The sequence below is a fragment of the Vidua macroura genome, chromosome 3 (genome assembly GCF_024509145.1).
Source record: "Vidua macroura isolate BioBank_ID:100142 chromosome 3, ASM2450914v1, whole genome shotgun sequence".
NCBI lineage: Eukaryota > Metazoa > Chordata > Aves > Passeriformes > Viduidae > Vidua > Vidua macroura.
In genome coordinates this window covers 19,702,566-19,723,441 of record NC_071573.1, presented here as the reverse complement: position 1 = coordinate 19,723,441, position 20,876 = coordinate 19,702,566, and the positions used below count along the sequence as shown (strand labels likewise).

The 20,876-nt window shown below is 39.1% G+C and overlaps 1 protein-coding gene across 9 annotated transcripts in view; it reads left to right on the top strand.

The window, feature by feature from the left end:
• Nucleotides 1-20,876, top strand: part of MOCS1 (molybdenum cofactor synthesis 1) — a 34,059-nt gene that overhangs the window by 7,317 nt on the left and 5,866 nt on the right. For 5 of the 9 annotated variants that reach the window (XM_053972813.1, XM_053972817.1, XM_053972814.1 and 2 more), the window contains exons 2-10: nt 4,695-4,827; nt 5,456-5,623; nt 10,427-10,591; nt 14,970-15,031; nt 15,276-15,387; nt 15,673-15,785; nt 16,433-16,543; nt 17,351-17,471; nt 18,744-18,791. In XM_053972813.1, coding sequence (XP_053828788.1) covers nt 4,761-4,827; nt 5,456-5,623; nt 10,427-10,591; nt 14,970-15,031; nt 15,276-15,387; nt 15,673-15,785; nt 16,433-16,543; nt 17,351-17,471; nt 18,744-18,791 — 967 coding nt within the window. In that variant the 5' untranslated portion in view covers nt 4,695-4,760. Of the gene's footprint in view, nt 1-2,276; nt 2,640-2,666; nt 4,525-4,694; nt 4,828-5,455; nt 5,624-10,426; nt 10,592-14,969; nt 15,032-15,275; nt 15,388-15,672; nt 15,786-16,432; nt 16,544-17,350; nt 17,472-18,743; nt 18,807-20,876 lie in introns of those variants that run through there. The other 4 variants (XM_053972816.1, XM_053972812.1, XM_053972819.1 and 1 more) reach the window with 4 other exon arrangements.

The following is a 20,876-nucleotide window of genomic DNA, read 5'->3' as shown; positions in this document are numbered from 1 at the left end:
AGCTTGTCAAAATATAGCTGCTAGGTGCAGTCATCTAAACTCTCATTCTTTCAGTATTAGTATAGAACATGTGATTGACAGCCCAGAGAATGAACCTGTTTTTTTCATGGATCAGATAAAGCACACTGTGTGACAGGGCATACTCCTCCCATGTGCAGAAGTGTCTCCTGTCAGCTATAGAGAGAGGGGAGTGGGGACTTGTGAATTATAGACATCCCTTTTGAGTGGAAAAGTAATTGGGCATTGATATGTTAAAATACCAGCCAACCATCCACTTTTTCTTACTTCAGGAAACTGAATAACTCTTTTCCTGTAGCCTGGGAACTGTAGCAGGCTTTTGCTTTCTTCCTGTTCCAATAGCTCTCACAAAGGCTGCAAGTGACAAGGTTCAACCTCAACCTGTTCTTCCCCTTCAGAGAATCCTACTTACACAACAACCTGAGGGAATGCTTCATCCTTGCCCTGAGTTACCAGGAAGGCATCTGAGTTTTCATCTCTGGTAATTGGCCTTTTCTGTGGTATTGATAAAAATATGAGCTGGTGCTGGGTGCAGTAGCAGTTTTGGTAGTACAGGATCCACCTCTGCTGGAGTTCAAGCTGATGGGTATCAGCTATTATGGTTTATGGGTATCTCCTAATTCCTCTGTGCTGAAATCTAATTGGTCAGAAACTGAATAGGTTAAAAATTCCATCTCCTGTCATTCTTCCCTCCCAGACAAACCCATTTCTATACACAACAAGAAAATGATGGAAAGAACTTCTAGTAGCTGTGTAAAACATTTTTCTTTTCCCTGTTCTAAAACCCACCACTTTGCAGCAAGAGTTAGTTATTTCCAATAGAAACTTTTAAGTTTATTGAGACCAATCTATTGCTGAGTGCCTTTTAATGCTGCTTCTTTGCAGTTCACTTTAGAGTAATTAATGAAGGGCAGTATTATTCCTCTTACTTTAGCTACCTTACCTACAGCAGCCATGCAGATGGATGACAGAACAGCAACAGAACTGGTCTTCTGTGTCCCACTCCAGTGGGGCCTCCTTCCTGGAAATTATTTTAAGCATATTACTGTCTTTGAAAGTATGCAGTTTTGTCTTTCATTGCATAAAAGTATTAAAGTGTCCCTTATTTGCCCCTACCTTCCTTCCAGGGAGGACAACTTTTCCCTTCTTTTCCTCCCTGTAATGCACACTCTACAACTGAGAGGCAAGAGGTTTGTACTGTTCTGTCTTCAAGTGGAGTGGTAAGGAAGCCCAATTCTGAAAAAGTTGCAAAAAAGCATTGCTGGGAAAGAAACAGGAGAGGAGAGCTCCCACAGGAGGGGCTCAGGTAATTTTAATAAACCTGGGAGTGCTTTCCCTCTCAAATGTGAACACCTTTGCAAAAATAATAGGAAGAAGAACATCAGATATCCAGCCAGGCCAGAAAGCAGCATAGTTTTCGAGAAAAACACACTTTTTTTTTGTGTTGTGTTTTTTCTGTTTTTGTGTTCTATTTTTTCTGATTTTTTCTTAAATCTGTGTTTGGCAGATTTAAGATATCCTTAGATTTAGTCTGTTCAGGGTTGAATTTTCTGACTGAGGAAGATGAAGAAATGAAGTCTGGATATTTACTTGGGCTCTTTCAGTTAACCTGGTTTGTATTTGGAGAAACACTTACTTAAAATAAGTGGAACAGAGCCAGCATTTCTGTCAAAGCAATGGATTCCCAACTTGAGATTTTTTTGGTAACATAAAGCTCTACAGCAACCCACACACTCCTAGGCTGGAGCATTTTCCCCGGGCGTTTAAAAACCAGATGTCTTGTTCTGCGTGCTGCAAGAAGGGGAGGTGAAGGAGAGTGTGTGAGCAGTGGGTGTGGCTGCACTTTTGATGATGCAGGAAGGGAAGGCCGAGTCTTGGCAGGGCTGGCCTTGCACTCCATATGCCTCTGCTGTTGCAGTCCCTGAAACTGAAAGGGATTGCTTTCTTCCGGCAAAAAAGCAATTCCGTGGAAGCTACTACTGCAGTTTTATCAGGGGTTAAACGGATGTTTTCTGGGCTTTGAAACAGCCACTTTGTATCTCCCTTGTCTCCTCTAGCTCCTCACTGCTATGGATATTCTTAGAGTAAGGTCTTCTTATCTTACCACAAAGCTGTTTGGATCAAGTATAGTGGATTGTTCAATGGTTAGGGAAAAGATTGTGCTGCCAAGAATGACTACTCCTGCTTGTAAGTTTATCAGGAGCCTGGTGTTAGCACAGCTGGAAACAAAATTGCTGTGGCTGCTGGTGGCTGAAGTTGGGTCTCTCCCCAGATAACCTTTGCTGTCTGGTTGATTTGATCACTGAGGGTCCTCTATGGCTTCCACCCACCCACAAATGTTTCTTACAAATGTTTTCACAATAAAATGTTTTGAGGAAGCATACCTGTGTGGTTCAACATTTTAGCTAGCCATTTCTAGATTTCTTGCAAGGGCTGTAGGGAAATCCTGTGCAAGATTAGCTCCTTTCGTTACTAGTGATAACCAGAGCCAGGGAGCTGATGGCTGTGGCTGTGTGTGTTCCTGCCCGGTCCCTTGGCATCATCACATACATTCTGATTTTGGTATGTGTGGAGATTCCATGTCTGTTTTTCACTGGATATGAGTTGTGACTTTTGCTTAGGTAAGCAGTTTAAATATCCACTAAATATGTAATTTTGTTTGGTTCCTAATTCTACATCTTAAATTTATGTAAAAACTTTATTTAATCCTTTGCCTGCTGCAGCCTATCGAGGCTAGTGAGCACAATTTTAACTTGAGGCACAATTCTGCAGCTGATTCACACATGCACACACACACTAACTTTGTGAACACCATATATACAGAAATGGTTTTGTATGTGCCTTTCCACTAGATATGAAATTTGCTGTTTAATGTCTGTATGAGGTTAACTAACCAGTGAAGGTGGTTCCCTTAATTATTTTGTTTTCTCTGGTTTATTTTGTGATGCTAGGCAGCTGGCCTCATTCATGACTTACCAAATTGACCTCCTATAAAATGGTAATTTAACTCTGATGTAGTAGATGAAAATACTTAGCAGAGTTTGAATTATGTTGGTTTTGGATGTTTGTATGCAGTGCCTGAAGCAAGTATCCACCAGCTGATAAAAGTATGTTGGTAAATTCTTGCTTTTCTGCAGTACCGTGATAAGAGTTTATTCAGTTACTGTAAATTTCACTTGAGGTACCAAAATATTTTCCAAAAGTAACAAAGTGGTTTCAGCTGTGCTTTACAGGTATAGAAGAAGAAAGCTGTAACATTGTAATTGGAAAGTCGTGGGCTAAAGGCAGTAAGACTCTCTGCATTTAGACCTTGCTATACATTAACCTTTCTGGCATTGATGGTACTGATATTTTGAAGTTACTTGGTATAAACTTGAACTGTATGTGTTTGCAGCTGTTCTTTGGGATATTCAATACCTAATGCGGTCGTAGAAGCCTAGAATGGTTTGGGTTGGAAGGGACCTTTAAGATCATCTAGTTCTAACCCCCTCCCATGGGATACCTTGCACTAGACCAGCTTGCTCAAAGCCCATCTAGTACTTCCAGGGATGGGTATCCACAGCTTCTCTGGGAAGCCTGTTCCAGTGCCTCACCACCCTCACAGGAATTTCTTCCTAAGATCTAAATCTACTCTTTTTCAGTTTAAAACCATTCTCCTTTGTTCTACCACTACAGACCCTTGTAAGAAGTCCCTCTCCAGGTCTCCTGTAGTCCCCTTTAGGTACTGGAAAGTGAGTCTCCCCAAGCCATCTATCTCCTCCCCAGGCTGAACAGATCCAGTTCTCTCAGCTGGTTTTCTTAGGAGAGGAGCTCCAGCCATCTGAACAGCCTTGTGGCCTCATCTGGTCTTGCTCCAGCAGCTCCTCATCCTTCTTATGCCCTCATTCTAGAGGGCAAACACTCATACTTCCTAAAAATTGTGCTGTTCCAGAATGTATTACATTGTGCTTAAAAAAAACCCAAAATTTTAAGTAGAAATCACTTGTAATATTCACTTCATGACAGTTAATAAAGAAATTTTTAAAATTCTGATCTTTTTTATTCAGTTTGAACAGGTGTTCAGAATCACACACTTCTCTTCCAGTTCCACCATGCCCTGCATTATTTGTCATCTTTTAACTGAGACAAGCCTTTTGGAGGTATTCTGTTGTAAGGGTTTAGGCAGGAAGACTTTGTTGGAAATGAAGACAGGTGTCATAAAACATAATTGTACATTGCAATAATTCAGTTTTGCTGTTAACAAGTTGTTAATATTACACATGGAATATGGTAGGAGCACAAGCAGAGATGCAGTTGTTTCATCAGCTTCAGGGTCTTTTGTGCTGAAGTGCAGGAAGAGCCCCTTCTCTATAATTTCATTTACCCAAGGGCTGTAGTGAGCGTAGGTGACCCTGGATCATTGATTCTGGGAAGAAACGGGCAGTTGAACAAAAACACCTTCTATTCTGCACAAAAAGCCTGAAGTACCTGTGGCAAAGACCAGGAAAATTGTAGAAATGGATTAAGGTAGGGTGTGAAAGTTAATGAATGGGCACTTTTGACAATTTTCCTTGGGCAGCTGTCTGTGTGGGGAAAAATGGAATAATAATTATCAGTTGAGTTCAAAGTTGATATTTATACAACAAGTTGACTGGGTAACAATTCAAATATTTAACACTTGCTTGTTTTTGTTACAGGAATTACAAAGCTCAGGAAGAGAACGCTTTGTACTAGAACATGCTGCTCCATTCTCTGCTTTTTTGATGGACAGCTTTGGGCGGCAGCACAATTACTTGCGAATTTCGTTGACTGAGAAATGCAACCTCAGGTGTAAGTGTCTGCTGTTTCTGTTCAAAACACTCCTCTGCACATATTGTGCACAAGCCAAGGTTTGGCTTAGGGTATTATTGCTGTGTTGGCCCTGTGCTGTTTCTTCTCTTCACAAAGTAACAATAAATGACAGAGACTAACTGGGGCTGAGCTACTGGTGGGATGGGAAACCTGGAGCAAGCCTAGGGATCTGCCAGAGACAGGTGGAAGTGACAGATCTTTTATCAGACTTGGTGTGGTTTAGATAATGATGCTTGTGTGTCCAAAGTCTCTGTAAGCAGGAGAGCTCATACTTAGGCATTCCCACAATTACTTCTCCAAAGTCTGGTGATGTTCCAGTGCTTGTTGCTTGAACTTGGTGTCTCTGTTTGAATGCAGTTTAGATAGAAGTAAGGTCATCTTTTTATTCAGAGTGGATCCATTGTAATTTTGAGGCACATCAAATTAGTGTTGAGTTTTCCTCTGAAGTAAACCAGGAAATTGTTATAATATTGTAAAATTTTTGCACAGTTGGTGTCATTTGGCATCCATTAAAGACAGCTGCCCTTGGTGCATTTTGCCCATCAATATTAGATTAATTGTTGTGGGTTATTTTTTGCCTCATGTATTTCTGTAACCTTTGTTTCAGGTCAGTATTGTATGCCTGAGGAAGGTGTTCAGCTGACTCCGAAATCAGAGCTACTAACTGCCCAGGAGATAATCACCTTAGCCAGACTGTTTGTGAAAGAAGGTGTGGACAAGATCCGACTGACAGGTGGAGAGCCACTTATCCGTCCCGATGTGGTGGATATTGTGGGTGAGTTCCAAATCAGTACAGGGTGTTTCAGAGTGACTTGGTACATGTTGATCCAATAATTGCTCTTACAGCTATCTACTGACACAGTCTGGCAACCAGAAGAATAATTGCACATTTACTGTGGTGCTTTTTCCCAACATTGTGAAATGCAAGGTGCCTTCCAGAAATTTTCCAGTTCTGCTCTGTTGCTTGCATGGAACTTACATGTCTTTGTTTATACCAGCTGAACTTAGCATTGCTTTTATATACAACATCTACTACAGTAGCTTGCAATAATGGAGCCAGAGGGTGAAAAATCAAGAACTTACATGATCAGGTCCTCACTGGGGAGGAACAAGTGATATGTGCTTACAAACAAAGCAAGCTTTCTCTTTGATTTTTTAGAAGTGTGTTTTTTTGGTGGTTTTGTTTTGCTACCTTGATAACAGATGTCACTTGCTTGTGTTTAATAAGAAATGGTGGAAAAATCTGTTTTTAAACTTAATGATGAAGACTGTTACTACAATGGAGGGTAAATTACTGGATAAATTTTAGAAGTCTGTCTGTTTTGATCAGTATTGTGTTAAATGACACTGCGTGGATCTTTTTTCTTGAGTCAGGTGCTTTTTTCCTCTGTCTAAAGTCTCATATCTTGCAGTAGATTTGTGTAGTGGCAATGAATTAGATTAAGGCTGTGTAGGTGGGTGCACTTTGTTGTATTGTAGACAACTGAACTTGTCTGTTTCTGGGCATACACTCTTCTAAGTACTGAAGATAAGAAGAGGTTTATGTGGAAGAAGAAGGTCTTGAAAGAAAAAAAATTGCCTACCAATGCAGTGAGCTTTTGTGCAGAAAACAGTCTCTGCCTTTTTTTCAGGATTTGGATGAAAGACCATTTCCAAAGAAGACGACCTTCTAAAGGAATCAGCAGAGCTGTTGTAGTTTCTAGCACTGACCTATTCATAGCTGGAAAAGGTGTGACTGGAGTGAGCTGGGGTGTGTCTTCTTGCAATTTCAGAATTCATAATCAAAGTTCACTAACCTTTTAGAACTCTGAAATATCATTGTCTAGAACATTTTGCCCATGCATGATGGGTTTGGGGTGGTTTTAGTATTGAGGAAGCTATATGCCTTTCAAGAGACATATTTCTTTCAAGATAATAGATTATTTGCAATGATAAGAGGTATAATTATTGGCTCCTGTAAAAGGGAACTAGGTTTATAAACTAGGTTGCAGTTTAAAATACGATAAAGCTTTGCAGTTCAGCACATGATATTGGCATGAAAATGAGTTGAAACCAACCATGTCATCAGTTCAGTGCAGAGCTTTCTTTCCTAGTGTATTGTAGGCACCTTTTTATTTGTCAGTGGTAGCTGATGACTTAACACAGTTCTTACGACGTTGATAGTCTAAGTGGAGTGGTCAGGTCACTACAAAATCATTATTGTTTTGCTGCTATCCAGAAGTATTGGTACTGGAAGGATAGATATCTTTTTGTTTTGGTTTACTCCAATTAGAATTATCAAAGGTTTATTTTTGTGCCTGAAAGGAAGAAATGGATGGTTTTGGATTTTCATTATTCTGCCCAAAGTTCACAGCTGAACTTTGACAGATTCATAATGATCATTTTAGTGGATGACAATAGTGATCTTGGGGAGAAGGTAAGGGATGTCAAGATGTTTGTCCTGTTGTATTAGTTCATTCTGTTTTGGATTTGTATTAGTCTGGCTGGGTTTTTTTACAGCCTGTTGAAAATTGTTGAATTGGGTCTACAAACACTTTCTGTTTTCTCAGACTTTGGTGTTACTCTATGGTGCCCCAGTCTGGGATCAAGATAAGAGACTCAAAAGTAAATAGATAATGTAATAACTATGGGAAAAACTCATTGAGGGAAAATCAAGCCCAAAAATGTCTTCTGCAGAATTTGAGTAAAGCATCTTTATTGAAACCATCTTAGCACAATGTACTGGTTTGGTCTGGGGTAGAGTTAGTCTGGTTTTCTAGATTGTTTTGGAGAAGCTGACTACAATATCTCAGGTGCTGGATTGGGTTGAGGTTTACTTTCATCAAGTCTTTCTCCAAACTACAAATGATCTGTGAAATACCAGTAAAGCTCAAAAATGTTAATGCTGGATTTCTGTTACCAAATTTTTTAATACACAAATTCAAATTTTTTAGTTGTTTCAATGAACAGATGTAATTTGAAGCTACTGTAGGAGACCATGCTATTCAGAGACCTGCTATAGTTCTTTAGATTATTTAAAATCTTTTAACAGATGCATTTACATAAACTGTGAGTCAGCATCTAACACTTGCTGAAAGCTAAATTATGTCCTGGGGACTGCTGAAATCATATGTTTGAGACTTTGCTGAAGCAGCTGATAGTGGAATATAGAATCCATCCCCTTTGAGATACTCAAAGTTTAAATAAGCACCGGATCTGATAGCTATTTGTTATTAGTAGTCTGAGGAGTGCACATCTGCACTGATGAAATAATTTTCCATGGGTGGGGGGTGGAATATTGGATGCCTATTCATAGCAACTTTTTATACCCATTTCAAGAGTGAAGTGGTGTAGGATAGACTTAGTTCATGTGTTAGGAAGCAAGAACACCTTTTCTGGTGTCAATCGGGAGAAGTGCAGTTAAGGAAATGATTGGAGGAGAATATGGAAGAAAACTGTCTATTTAAGAAGATGCTCCTGATCCTAAAGGAAAACATAAATGTAAAGTGGTTTATTTCATGGCTCAAGCTTGACATAAAAGTTTTAGTTTCATGCTGAGGACTTACAGCATCTGTTCTGTTTCCTTTTCTACATGTTAGTTTTTGTCAGTTGCCTTTGTGTGTGCTGATTGGTGCTAAAGCAGTGACCAAAGGTCAGCAAACGGGTACGAGGAGAGTTACAAAGTTATGAAGTCTCTTTAATCCCTTTTAATTTTAGAGGTCAACAAGTCGAGAAACCAAGACACTGTGAAGGTTACACCTGATAGAGTGTTCTGACTGATCCTTTTTAACTTGTTGGTGTTAGTGTTAAGCCTCCATCTCTTAACTTCTCACAGTTGTCTACTGTCTAGTTTGTTACTACAGTTGATTCCATATATTAGTGTACTTCCAGTGCCTTATCCTATATCTTGCTCTGTCTGATGAGGAAAGAGATCCATGGACATCAGCTGCTGCCTGCGCTGATCTAATCAACTGGTGCTGCTTCTTAATTTTTTTTTCCATTGTAGGCTGCAGAATGACATTAGTTTTATTCAATACCTTTATGCATTTTACATTTCCAGCAATGAAATCTCTATGACACCTAGACTTTTTTCCCCCAGTCATTCTGAGGTTGAGCATTTTGTGTGTTCAGAGGCTATAAATAAAAGTAGTGATGTTCCCAAATGATCCTCTGGCTGTAGCACATATCCTTTACTCTCACAAAGATTAAGCTGCTAGTGATAGCTAGTGTTAAATAATCTTCGGCAAAATTGAGCCAGTAGCACTTATCCTCTAGGAAGAGGTTATTCTTGGTCATTTGGGAGGACTTTGAGAGCTGAAGGCCAGAAAAACAATCTCTCTTAGTAAAGATTGCTCTTTCCCTACAAGCTCATGTCCTTATGGAACTCTTAATCATGTTCCAAAATGCTGCTGCTGTAAACTTCACCGTCTTTGCTGTGACCTGGCTTGACCCATTCCAATGTTCTCGACTTGGCTTAGGCTGAATATTTTGAAAAGAGCTAGGCGATGAGATAAAGCAGAAATAAAGTCCTTATCAACTTGAGCAAATAGAGGTAAAATAGTGAGGGACAAAGGGATTATGAAATATTTGTGCTGTAATTACAGCTGCCTCAAGAGTAAGGGTTTTTCAAATATTTCTTAAATAATTAGGGTGGAGGCTATGAGGGACGGAGGAAAAACCAAAGTAAATTATTTTGCTGTGGCTCTGTTTCTGCAAGTTGTTTATGAGGGTTTTTTCTTATTTGTTATTGTACTGATAACTGGAGGTTTGAAAGCTTACTGATAACTGGAGATCTGGTATGCTGAGCATTTCTGCATTTGGCTTATGAGGAGGCATCTCTTTTCTAAATCTTAATCTCATTATATTAGCTGTTTCTTATGCTGTTTTCTTTTGTTAGCCATTTTTTAGTGTCTTGCGTAAGCACTCTCCAGTCGGTTGGGCTACCACTGGTAATGGAAATATTTCAGTTGTCAAGTGCAAATGTTTTGTCCCTTTGGATGTTGTTGCCTTGGATTCTCTGTAATAGTCTAGTATGTTGACCTTTTTCTGTTTAGTTAGGACTGCATGTGGTATTTCTTTCATAAGTTTAAAGTTCTACTGCTGGCAGCTACCTCTGGGTTAGAACTGGTTTTTGGTGAAGCATTGTAGGATAGAAGTTGCTAAATAAACAGGTCAGATGTCAGTTGTGAAAGGGTTTGGCTTGCTGCTTATTATTATTGCAGAACATAAAACTCAGTTTACAAAGGTGGATGAGGAAAAGAAAGTACACAAAATCAGGGGCTGCCTTTCAACAATAAAGTAGATATTTCAGAAATTAGAACAAAACTAGTGTGCATTTTAATAAAACAAAACTTTAACACCAGTTTCACTTGCAATAAAGTGTTCTCTCATACCTTTTGAAATGGATTTGTGCTAAAATTGGTCTCTTAAACCAATACAACTGGAAGAAGGCCAAAGCACTGAAGTGTCCATGTTTTCTTCACACATTGAGTGATATATTTTCCTTTGTTTTCACAAATCTTTTGTGTTTTCTGTGTAACCTTTAAACCTTTTTGTTTAACTACTTTTTTAAAGTCTTCTTTTTACTTTTCTTTCCTAGGTGAACTGTACAAGCTGGAAGGGCTGAAAACCATTGCTGTCACAACCAATGGGATCAACTTAACCAGAGTGCTGCCCCAGCTGAAGGAAGCAGGACTGAATGCCATTAACATTAGCCTGGATACTTTGGTGCCAGCTAAATTTGAGTTCATCGTCCGAAGGAAAGGTACAAACTTGTCCTCTAAGGCAACTGTGTTAATAGTTGCCGGAATGTCCTGAGTTGCTTACTGTATTTTTCACAATCGTTTACTTTCGGGGGGAAGTGAATTGCTATCCTTCTGAGGCTAGGAAAAGTAGTCTATACTGATTATTCAATAGAGGCTCTTTTTCCTCCTTTCTGTAATGCTTAGCAGGTAGAGCCCCTTTTGTTGGAGCTGGTGAAGTAGAAGATGCTCAATTTACCAGAGTTAATCATGTGGTTAGTCATATAATCTATAATTGGTTAGTCATAGCTCTCAAGAGGACTCTCCAAATCTTGTGTTGGTCTTGTGTTCTGCTCTTCTTTAATACTATTCAAAAAACCCAGATGTTTCTGCTATACCAGCTGGGGACAAAGATGCCACAAGAACTGAACTTCTTGTCATGAATAGTGGCAGTTTCTGGAAGTTATATTTGGGGTGTGCTAGCAGTGGTCTCACTTGTGAGATGTTCTGTATCCACTGCTTTTTAATAGGAATAAACATAAACCATGCCTGAGGTAATTTGAGGAGGGATGTTGGCTTTGTAACTTTTCTCCTACTGAGCAAGAAATTGCAAGTAAAATTTTAAAAATGCTTGGCTATGCCCAGTCTTACAGATTCTCATTTAAATGAATCCTAAAGCTGATCACGGAGCTCAGCTTCATGGTTGGGCTTCCTTCCAAACTAAAACTGGTTTGATGTTGTATCATTCTCTTCCTGTCCAGCACTGTAACTTCAGCATTCTGTGAATGTCTAATTCTGACAAAAACCTCTAAGTAGCCACCAGATGGTGCTACAACCTCAGATACGTGTAGGGAAAGGCTTGTAGAAATCTGGAATGCTGTGAGAAGTAATGCCAGCATTTGAATCACTGCTAGCAAACCGAAGTTGCAGAAAGGTGTCCTTGTCAACAGTCTCTATGGGAGTACTACTTCAGGTTTCTGTGTCATGGTGCAGAAATCAGTTCCTGTCATAAAGCTGACTGGAGCATTATCCTTCCAGTATAGGCTATTGCATTGAACTGGTTGTGTCATGGCATAGTTGGTTCCCAGAGTGGTATCTGGGAATAACTAATCACAAACAGGTGTTGACTGTGCTATTTCCTTCTGCTCTCTGTGTTTGAGTATTACCTGGTTTCATTAGGAACAAGCCCTTCTTTTGCCACTGAAGTGGCAAACCTGAGCCTCCAGCTTCCTGAATTACAATGCCGGAGATCTTCATATCTGATTAGAAGCTGTTAGGAATGTGCTGCTTATAAGTAAACTAAAAGTAAACTAAAAGTTATTAGGGGATGAAGGTAATTTTTATTTATATAAGTGCTTTCTTCTGTCTTTAAGGAAAGAAAGATCTTTTACCAACAAAGAGAGAAATTTCTCAACTGAACAGCATAGACAATGAACACGGCAATTTCTATTACTAAGTATTTTTTAAGGGGAGAAAAAGTCATAGACAATTTTTAGATAGTTTTTCTAAGCAGAGATCAGGTAAAAATAGTAACATTGAGTTCTATCGCTTTGGGTTTTTTCTTTTGTTAAGGTTAAAGGCTGAAATTACGTAAAATGCCTTTTTTTTTTTTTTTTTTTTTTTTTTTTTCTGAGGGTTTTTATTTAATAGGAGATTTCCAAGTATGGAATGAGCAGAGAATAGAGTGCCTGCCCTACTGAGCTACCCTGTCTCCTGTGGCAGTTCCAGAGGCAACAAGATATAGCTCTGTTAAGGTGAGAGGGATTCCTGGTCTTGGACTTGTACAGGCTGATAACTTCTCTGGAAAGTAAAGGTGGCATCTGATTATGGAGTTTACCAGGAACTTGTGAAACTTGAAATAATTGCTCTATTTTGCTGGAAAGTCAATGTAGGGTTTTAAGAAGATGCAGAAAATGCGTATCTTTGTTGCAGGTGCCCTGCATCACATCTGCTCCTACTTGCAGATGGTTAGGATAGACAAAATGACTGTGAGATCATCAGAGATTTCACTGACATGTGAAAGCATTTTAGAGTACGGTAATATTTCTACTTTTTTCAATCTATCACATTCTAAGGGATGAACAAATGAAAAATGCTTTCATGCAGGTAGCCAGTATAACCTGTTTAATGGCCTGTCCTTTTTTTTTGTGTGTGTATTTCATACAAGGAAAGTGAGATACTGATGTATTGTGATTGTATCATTAAATGTAGGCCTGAAGCCTTTTTTCCCGTAAGGATTAAATGCTGGGAGGTTTTGTTCCATATAGGATTTTTCTGGATGGCTCTAAGGTTCTCTGTACTGTAAAGCTGGCTAAAGTTCTGACTTCAGAAGAAATCAGATATGATGAAAGTATTGAAATTTTTCATTGGGTGAAAGAGGAGAAGTGGTTGCTTCCTGGCCTTTTTAGTTATGTTGAGTTTCTCCTTTCTATAATCCTGTGGTCACAGATTAGATTTTCTGAGCAGACATTTTTGATCCCATTCATGGCTCTGGGTTGTGCTTACAGCAGTACATCGTTATTTCTGTTGCCATAATCTGCCTGCAATTTTGCTTAATTGGAATGAGATCTACCACAGGTGCTGGAAACTTCCTGGGCACATGCACAAGTAGGTGGTGATTGAGAAGGGTGACAGGCCATAACTGTGAACAGTTGTTTGCAAGAGTTATTTCAGTGTGTGAAATAACTTTGCTTTTCACCACTTTTTGCAGCCAGAATTAGCCTTAGAACTGGTTTATTAAATAATTGTATCTTCTGCTTTCCTATGTCCATGCTTTATGATGCCTCTACTAGCCAGAGAGCAGTGAAGTGAAATTTTTGTCTCTTTAGTTTTCTTTTTTTCTGATGCATCCCATATGAAGTATGCACAGAATCCTACTGAGTTACTGGTTTTTTCTGCTAAAGCACTTACAAAGTAATGAAGGTATGATCTGTTCACTAGAGAATCTGAGTTTCCAGTAAATCATAGATAAGGAAAGGAGGGTGATGGACCTGTGCAGAAAAACATATGACTAGGAGCAGCATGGGGATTGTCATCAAAACTTCTGAGACCTACTACCCTTTTATTAGCACATATAAAGTATTTGCTGTTGAAGACTACAGCTTTGGAAGAAGGAGCTCAGTCTCATACAGTGTTTGATCTCTCATACCCAAGTTTCATGTGCAGAACAGGAGTGGAACTTAGTCTAGAACCTGCCAGGGTAGAAGAAGCATTCACAAACATTAGGCAAGCAGCTGAGCATCCCCAGTCACCAGAACTGTGTAGAGCTCAGGAGTTTGCTGTCTCATTCTTGCTCACCTCTGATGTCTGCCAGCTGCTGAGCATGGCAGGGAGGAAATAATACACAAAATACGGAATGGATGTCTTGATGAAAAGTCTTGACTTCAAACAAAGTAGATAGAAGAGGGGGTTTGACTGAGATCATTAAGAGGCTTTCCTAAATGACCTTGGAATTCTAAAATTGCATCATTGCTTCATTTTTCTTCCAGCTTTAAGAGGTACATGTAGGGGTAAAGACACTTGCCCTAAATTAACTATATATTTATTTTTGAGAGCAGCTGGCAGATGTAGGCCACACTAAATGGTAGGATGGAACTAGGCACTTCATTCCTTGAAGTCACGGTAGTTTTTTACATCTTTCATTTGTTTTCAAGGGTCAAAGGCCAATTGAATTGCTTTCCTAAATGCTCTAATCCCTGCCACATTTTGTTCGCTAATTTCCTGTGTTTAGTCATAAAAATGATGATCCTGAAAAATACTGCTTGTGATCTTCTGACTAATGGATAGTCAGTAGATTCGGGTGGCCAATTACATCTGCAACCAGGATTGAACAGGGAATCAGGGGGCTTTTTGTTGTTCCTAAACCCATTCCACCCCAAATGTACTTCAGAAAAATCCTTTTAAAATTCACTTAGCAACGTTGCTGTCTGATTCAGAACAGAGAAATTCTGTCATTATAGAAAAGACACAAGCCATTACTATAAAATAAACATTAATTTATTATTCCTTCTTCATTGCATCTGGAGGCAGTTCATAAATTCTTTCCACTCCCTTAAGAAGAATGTAACACAAGGAAAGCTGTCTTACAGAGAAGTGCAGAATCTTATGCTAATAATATGTGGATATCCAAAGATACAAAAAAATCATACCAGATTGTTGATTACTCAAATATCAGTTAAATATTGATCTCGTTGACTTGAGCAGAGTAACTTGGTAGTCTTTGGGGGTTGTGAGGTGGGGTATAATTAAAGTCTTTTTATTTGCAACTCTTCTTACTTGCAGCCCTGTCAACTGAATCAGATTGCTTTTTATTTGTCATCTCTTTGTCTTGTACTCAATAACCACCTTTTGCATTCTGCTTTGAAACATTAAAAATTATTTTTCACTTTTTTTGTATCTTAGGCTTTCACAAGGTAATGGAAGGAATCCACAAAGCCACTGAACTTGGCTACCATCCTGTTAAGGTAAAGCCAGTGTTTATTTACTCTGAAACAGTTTTGTTTTACCATACATACAGATCACCTGATAAGGAATTTATTATATTCCATCTCACCTCCTACCCCACCCCATGAATAAATTTTAGTAAAACTGCATAAAAACTTAAAGATCTCATCAAGAAGTAACGAGGAGAATTCATATCTCCTTGTGCAGCTGGGGGTGCAGGTCATACTCTGCTCACTAATTTCAGGTGTCTGCTTTAACTTGCAGGTAAACTGTGTGGTGATGCGAGGCTTCAACGAGGATGAAGTGCTGGACTTTGTGGATTTCACAAAGGATCTGCCCCTTGACGTGCGGTTCATAGAATACATGCCCTTTGATGGTAAGTACTGCTGCTTTGAGATTCTTCTTGGACAGAAGTGAACTGGCTGGTGGATATTCACCTCCAGACTTGTCTCTGGAGGTTTTGATAAGCTCTTTAAGGGAATTAGGAATTGCCTGAAGTTTTTTGCAGGTTATCTTCTTCCGTACATAAGCTGTAGAAGGTCTCGTTGGGGCTGGGACACCTCAGCTTAAGTGACACTTACAGAGAATGTGAACTTGGTTCTCTGCTAATTAAAAAAATAAAATCCACAGTCTAAGGTTAGGCTGGTTTTGTTAATTCTAGGCAATAAATGGAACTTCAAGAAGATGGTGAGCTACAAAGAAATGCTTGATACAATTAAACAGCGATGGCCGGAATTGGAGAAATTACCCTGTGAGACTTCCAGCACAGCCAAGGTGGGGTTGGACAGAGAACTTGTGAAACATGCCCCCATTCCTTCCCTGCCCCAAATCCCCAAATTCTCCCAAGTTCAGCATTGATTTTTGACAACCAAAGGAAGTTGCTCAGTGTGATAACTCTTGGGTTTTGGTCAAGCTGCCTTGCATGAGACTTGATGCTTATGAAGTCCTAGTCTAGTCTGTATCTTTATAAATACAATGTGTTTTCTAGATGTATTTTCAGTCAGATATAAAGAATGCCAGTATTTACAGCTGTTGAATGCTGTATTTACAGCTTTTGAAAATTTTGTCAGTCTGTGTCTGCACGTTAACAATCTTGATGAAAGAGTTTTTCAGTGAAAAAACTATTGCTTTAGAGTGTACAGTGCCAAATGGGGAATTTCTAGCTCATGCAGGCATCACCTGTTAATTGATAACTACAATAGCAAGCATTTAACAAGTTTGATATTTCTAGGAACAGGGCAGAATAGACTGGAACACCTGAAAAAACTGACTTTGCTTTTATTTTTTCTTTGATATGATCTGAGGGCTGAAGAAAATATATGTTAAAATAGATTTCCTGGTCTTTAGGCAAGTGGAGCTATAAAAGCTAGGAGTCTGTATTTGACTCTTTTTTTTTTTTTTTTGCCTCTGTATTTTTTTAGAGTTACAAGGTGCCACATTTCCAGGGACAAATCAGCTTTATCACCTCCATGTCAGAGCACTTCTGTGGATCCTGCAATCGGCTGAGGATAACAGCAGATGGGAACTTAAAGGTTGGTAGTGAAGAAGGATTCTTTTTGTTTTCATGCAGTGAAAATAGTGTTGAAATTTATGCTCTAAAAGTAGCTGGGATGTAAAGATGCATAATTATTACCAGCTAACTCCTGTTTATTTATCCTTATGTATTCTTCTTGCATCTTGTCAGGCTGTTAGGGAGATGTTACATCACCTTTTTTTTTGTTTCTCTGTTTTGCTAACATAGTTAACTTCAGTTGTAAAACATGGTTTCAAGATCAGTAAATATAAACATTTATTCTAATCTTTGATTCAAAATCATCTTAAACATGTGACAAGCAGATGATTTCACATTAAAAAAAGGGTCCAAGCAGCTGTGAGGGCTTGGCTTTTGCATTCCACAAGGATCCTGTCTTATTTCCCAAACAACTTGTAACTCTTCTCCTTCAAGAGCAGCCTGTACACTTGCTCAATGATTGTAGAACAAGGAGGGATAACCATTTCCTGCCACGTTGAAACTGGCAGTTTCTGGGGGAAAATTAAAGTTTTCAATTAAAAATTGGCACTTACGCATTGTCACCTGATATTGACAACAGCTGTGCTGCTGCCTAACATCAGATGACCGAGGCAGCCTCAAGGTCCAATGAGCTTAGGCTGCATAAACATCCCAGGCTGTCTGTGTGTACATGAGGAGAGATAAAGAAAACAATCTCCATAAATGTTTCCTTCAATAGGGTAGGCCTCTTCAAAGCTCTTCACTTTGAGGTTAGTACAAAATACTTGTAAAAGTAATTTATTTTATTCTTTCTCATTTCTCCTCCTCTGCTTCCCTGGGTTTGCTGCAGGTGTGCCTTTTTGGGAATTCAGAAGTGTCCTTGAGGGATCACCTCCGGTCGGGTGCTTCAGAGAAGGAGTTGATTCAAATCATTGGAGCAGCAGTGGGCAGAAAAAAGAAACAGCATGCTGGTATGTTTGTTGTACTTTGTTGAGAAATAACAGCAGTGATAGGGAAAACAGTGTCCTGGTACTTGTAACCTTCCATGAGAGTTAGAATCCAAACTGTCTGAAAGACTTTTGGACTGACTTCTGCTCTCAAATAGGTGAAAATACCACTGCTCATGACAGCAACCGCAAAGTGTAAAGCTAAGTAGTTGTAATGGATCCCTTTTTTTTTTTTTAATTAGTTTGCTGTAAAAGAAGGACTAAATTAAGCTGTCAATCCAAATACTGCATTAACATGTTTCTAGAAGTGACAAATCTCTTTGTCACCATGCAGCACTTTGTGAGTACTCATCTAGTGCTCTGCATAAGGTTGTGACACAAGGTCCATGATGATGCAGTCACATTCTCAGGCTGCATTTGTCTTTTCTGAATTTATATTGATATAAACATTAACATCTGAACCTGAATTTTTGTAATCTGGCTCCAGCTGGGAATGTTGACCTCTTGTACATGAACTGGCTTTATAATCATGGATTAGTCCCATATACACTAAAAATATGCTTTGGCCTTTTTGTTTTCTTGCAGAGTCTGACAGCTTCATAACAGTAGGTTTTTCCCTTTTCTCCTAATGTGTGAAACAAATTTAAAGGTAGCTTTTAAATCTAAGCGTAGACTAACTTGCAAAGGACGTTGGTCTGATGCAGATAAAATAGTGCCTTATAAGGGAAGGTGGGGTGGGATTGGTTCCTTTATTTGTAGACCCTTCATTTATGAATTCTGGTTTGGGAAAGGAGGGAGTGGATGGGGAAGAGTTTACTAAAGTAATTTTGCGATCATCAGCACTTACCTGACATAATCTTCTCCCAATTTGTGTTAATCTCATTATTGTCCCTGGAGCTTTCTGTGATCAAACTTCTTTCAACTGGAACACTTATTAACAGCTTATCTATAGAACTAGAACAGTCAAATGCCATTGTTAGAGACAAGATAGTCTCAAATAGATTGAATTCTGTAGTAGGTAGACTGTAATTCACATTATGGCAAGCTTTCTGGAAAAGGGTTCTGCAGCGTGATAGACCCTCAGCAGCTGGATGCCTGGAGACTCAGGCATCTAAGAGTTTTAAATTATACCACGCTGGATTCCCCCTCCTCCAGTTCCCTTGGTCTTTACTGAGCTTTGTTTTTCCTAGCATGCAGGTTATACTCTGAAGAACAGAAAACTAAACATGTAAACCAGATGCATGACTTAAAGCCTAAAAAGCTGGGATTTTTATGTGTTCCTTATTTTATTTCTAGGCATGTTTAACATTTCCCGGATGAAAAACCGGCCAATGGTCCTGATTGGTGGGTGACAAATCAGTACGTAAAAATCATACAGTGGTTTGGTTTCTGTCTTTGAGGGAGCAGAGTAGATTTGGCTTCTAAGTCTGGCTTGTGGTTCTGCCCTAGGTTTAGGCAAAGAAATGGGCTTCTTAATTAGCCAGTTATAGTTAACATGCTGAAGTGGAGGAGGAGGAAAGGTTTAATGTCCCTACTGAACCTTACCCAGTTTTCCAGTTGACAGCCCTGGTTTTGTTTGCTCTAATTAAGACACTTCATTACATTTTCTAATCAACCTTCCTACCTTATTTCCTATCATCTTCCTTTGTACTTAAGTAGAACAGTGTAGTTACTTATAAGACAATTTGAGGTGAGTTTTGACCGTATTGCCATATAAATATAAAGGATGCAGAATGGAGTTTATCCATGGATTAAGAAATTCAGCTTTGTTTGTAACATACATAGAGCCATCAAGCTGACAGAAATGCAAGTGTTCCTACCTCACTACGACTTCAGAATCTGACATGAGGAGTTTCATTCTTTTAAAATTGCCTCTTATTGCTGCGAAGTCTCAGAACATAACCATGAAAGACCTATGAACCAAGAGCCTTTTCTTTCCTTCTAGTGTCTATTGAAGCTGTTTGCTAGCTCTCCCTTCTGCCTGAAGCTCTGTTCACGAGTGATGTAGTACTGCTGTGGTTCTCTTACTGATTTTTAACATCTCCTTCAGTGTGATTTTACCTTGTCTATGCCTCTGTTTATCTATTCTGTAAAATAGCTGTCTTTCAAAAAACCTTAAGAAATGGTTACAAGAGTTAGTTTTGTGAGGTTAATATCAAGATGTTTTGTTGTTCCTTATGAGCAAGGTGTGGGGAAAAAAAAACAAGGGTGAAAGACATGGAACATTATGTTTCAAATCCAAACTCTCATCCTCCCATTGATGTTTTGGAGCAGGTTAGCTGCTGGGCAGCTTAAAACACAGGTTTTAAAACAGGTACTCTTGGAGAGGAGAACATGCATTAATCTGCAGGTCTTTGGAACAGGTGATATTATAATAACAACTACTCTATTTTTAAACCAAGCCCCTTGGGCTTGTACTTATGTTGCCATTATTAAGAAATAGGATCCACAGAGGTCTTCAACATAGTTCTTCACTGGGAATGTTTTTCACTTGGTGCCCCACTTTAAAGGGCCATCATTTTCCATGTTGACTGGTGCAAGATTGTGCCTTTGCTTGCTAGTATTTGGCCACTGCTGCATTATGTTCCAGAAAAAGGGTAAGGAGGACCCTTTGTTTAAAGTGTGTATTGACTTGCTGCATGAGGAAAAGATTTTTTTTTTTTTTAAGATGAAAAAACACTGTATTAAACTCTTGACAGCTCATCACTGAGACCTACATAATTTTTCAAGTTCTCTTTGAAAGAATTTCCATACTCCAAAGTTAGCATTCATAGCAATGTTTGGATGTCTGCAGGTCAGAACAACCCAACTTCCTTTTGAAAAGTGCTTTAACATTGTCTTACATGCAGTGAAAGAGGCAGTCTGTCCAGGTCCTCCTCCTTCAGCTGTTCCATCTCCCTTTGAGACTGACTGCTGGCAGTCACCGCATCAGTAGAGACACTGGAGATGAGTGGAGAGTATCCCACTGTGACACATGGGGAATCATTAGGAGATTTCCTAATTGTGTTTTGAATTAGTTACAAACTTCAAATAATGCTGGCGTGCAAGCAGTCAGTGGGGGAGTGTGTATATGGAATTAATTTAATGAAATTTAATGAATGCTGTAGAAATCACTAATTGGTTTTGCTAGACCCAGTGAGCCAAACCTGGTGTCTTCTCTGCACTGCTGTTGTCTAATTCTTTGCTATATGGTTTGTATCTTATTTCCCTTAATCAAAATACTCCTTTCAGCAGGTTCTTCTTCCCCTGGGTTCACTTCAGTTACGGGAATTTCCTCATTAAGTATCTCCTGCCTTCTTTTCTCCCCCTGAGATTGTGCTAGTTGGAAGCTGACACAATTAAACTTGAGGTGCAGTAGTAGGCTATAAGGAGATGGAATTTATCAGATGGTTTCAGTATATAGTGCAGTAGAAAACCATTACCTTTTTT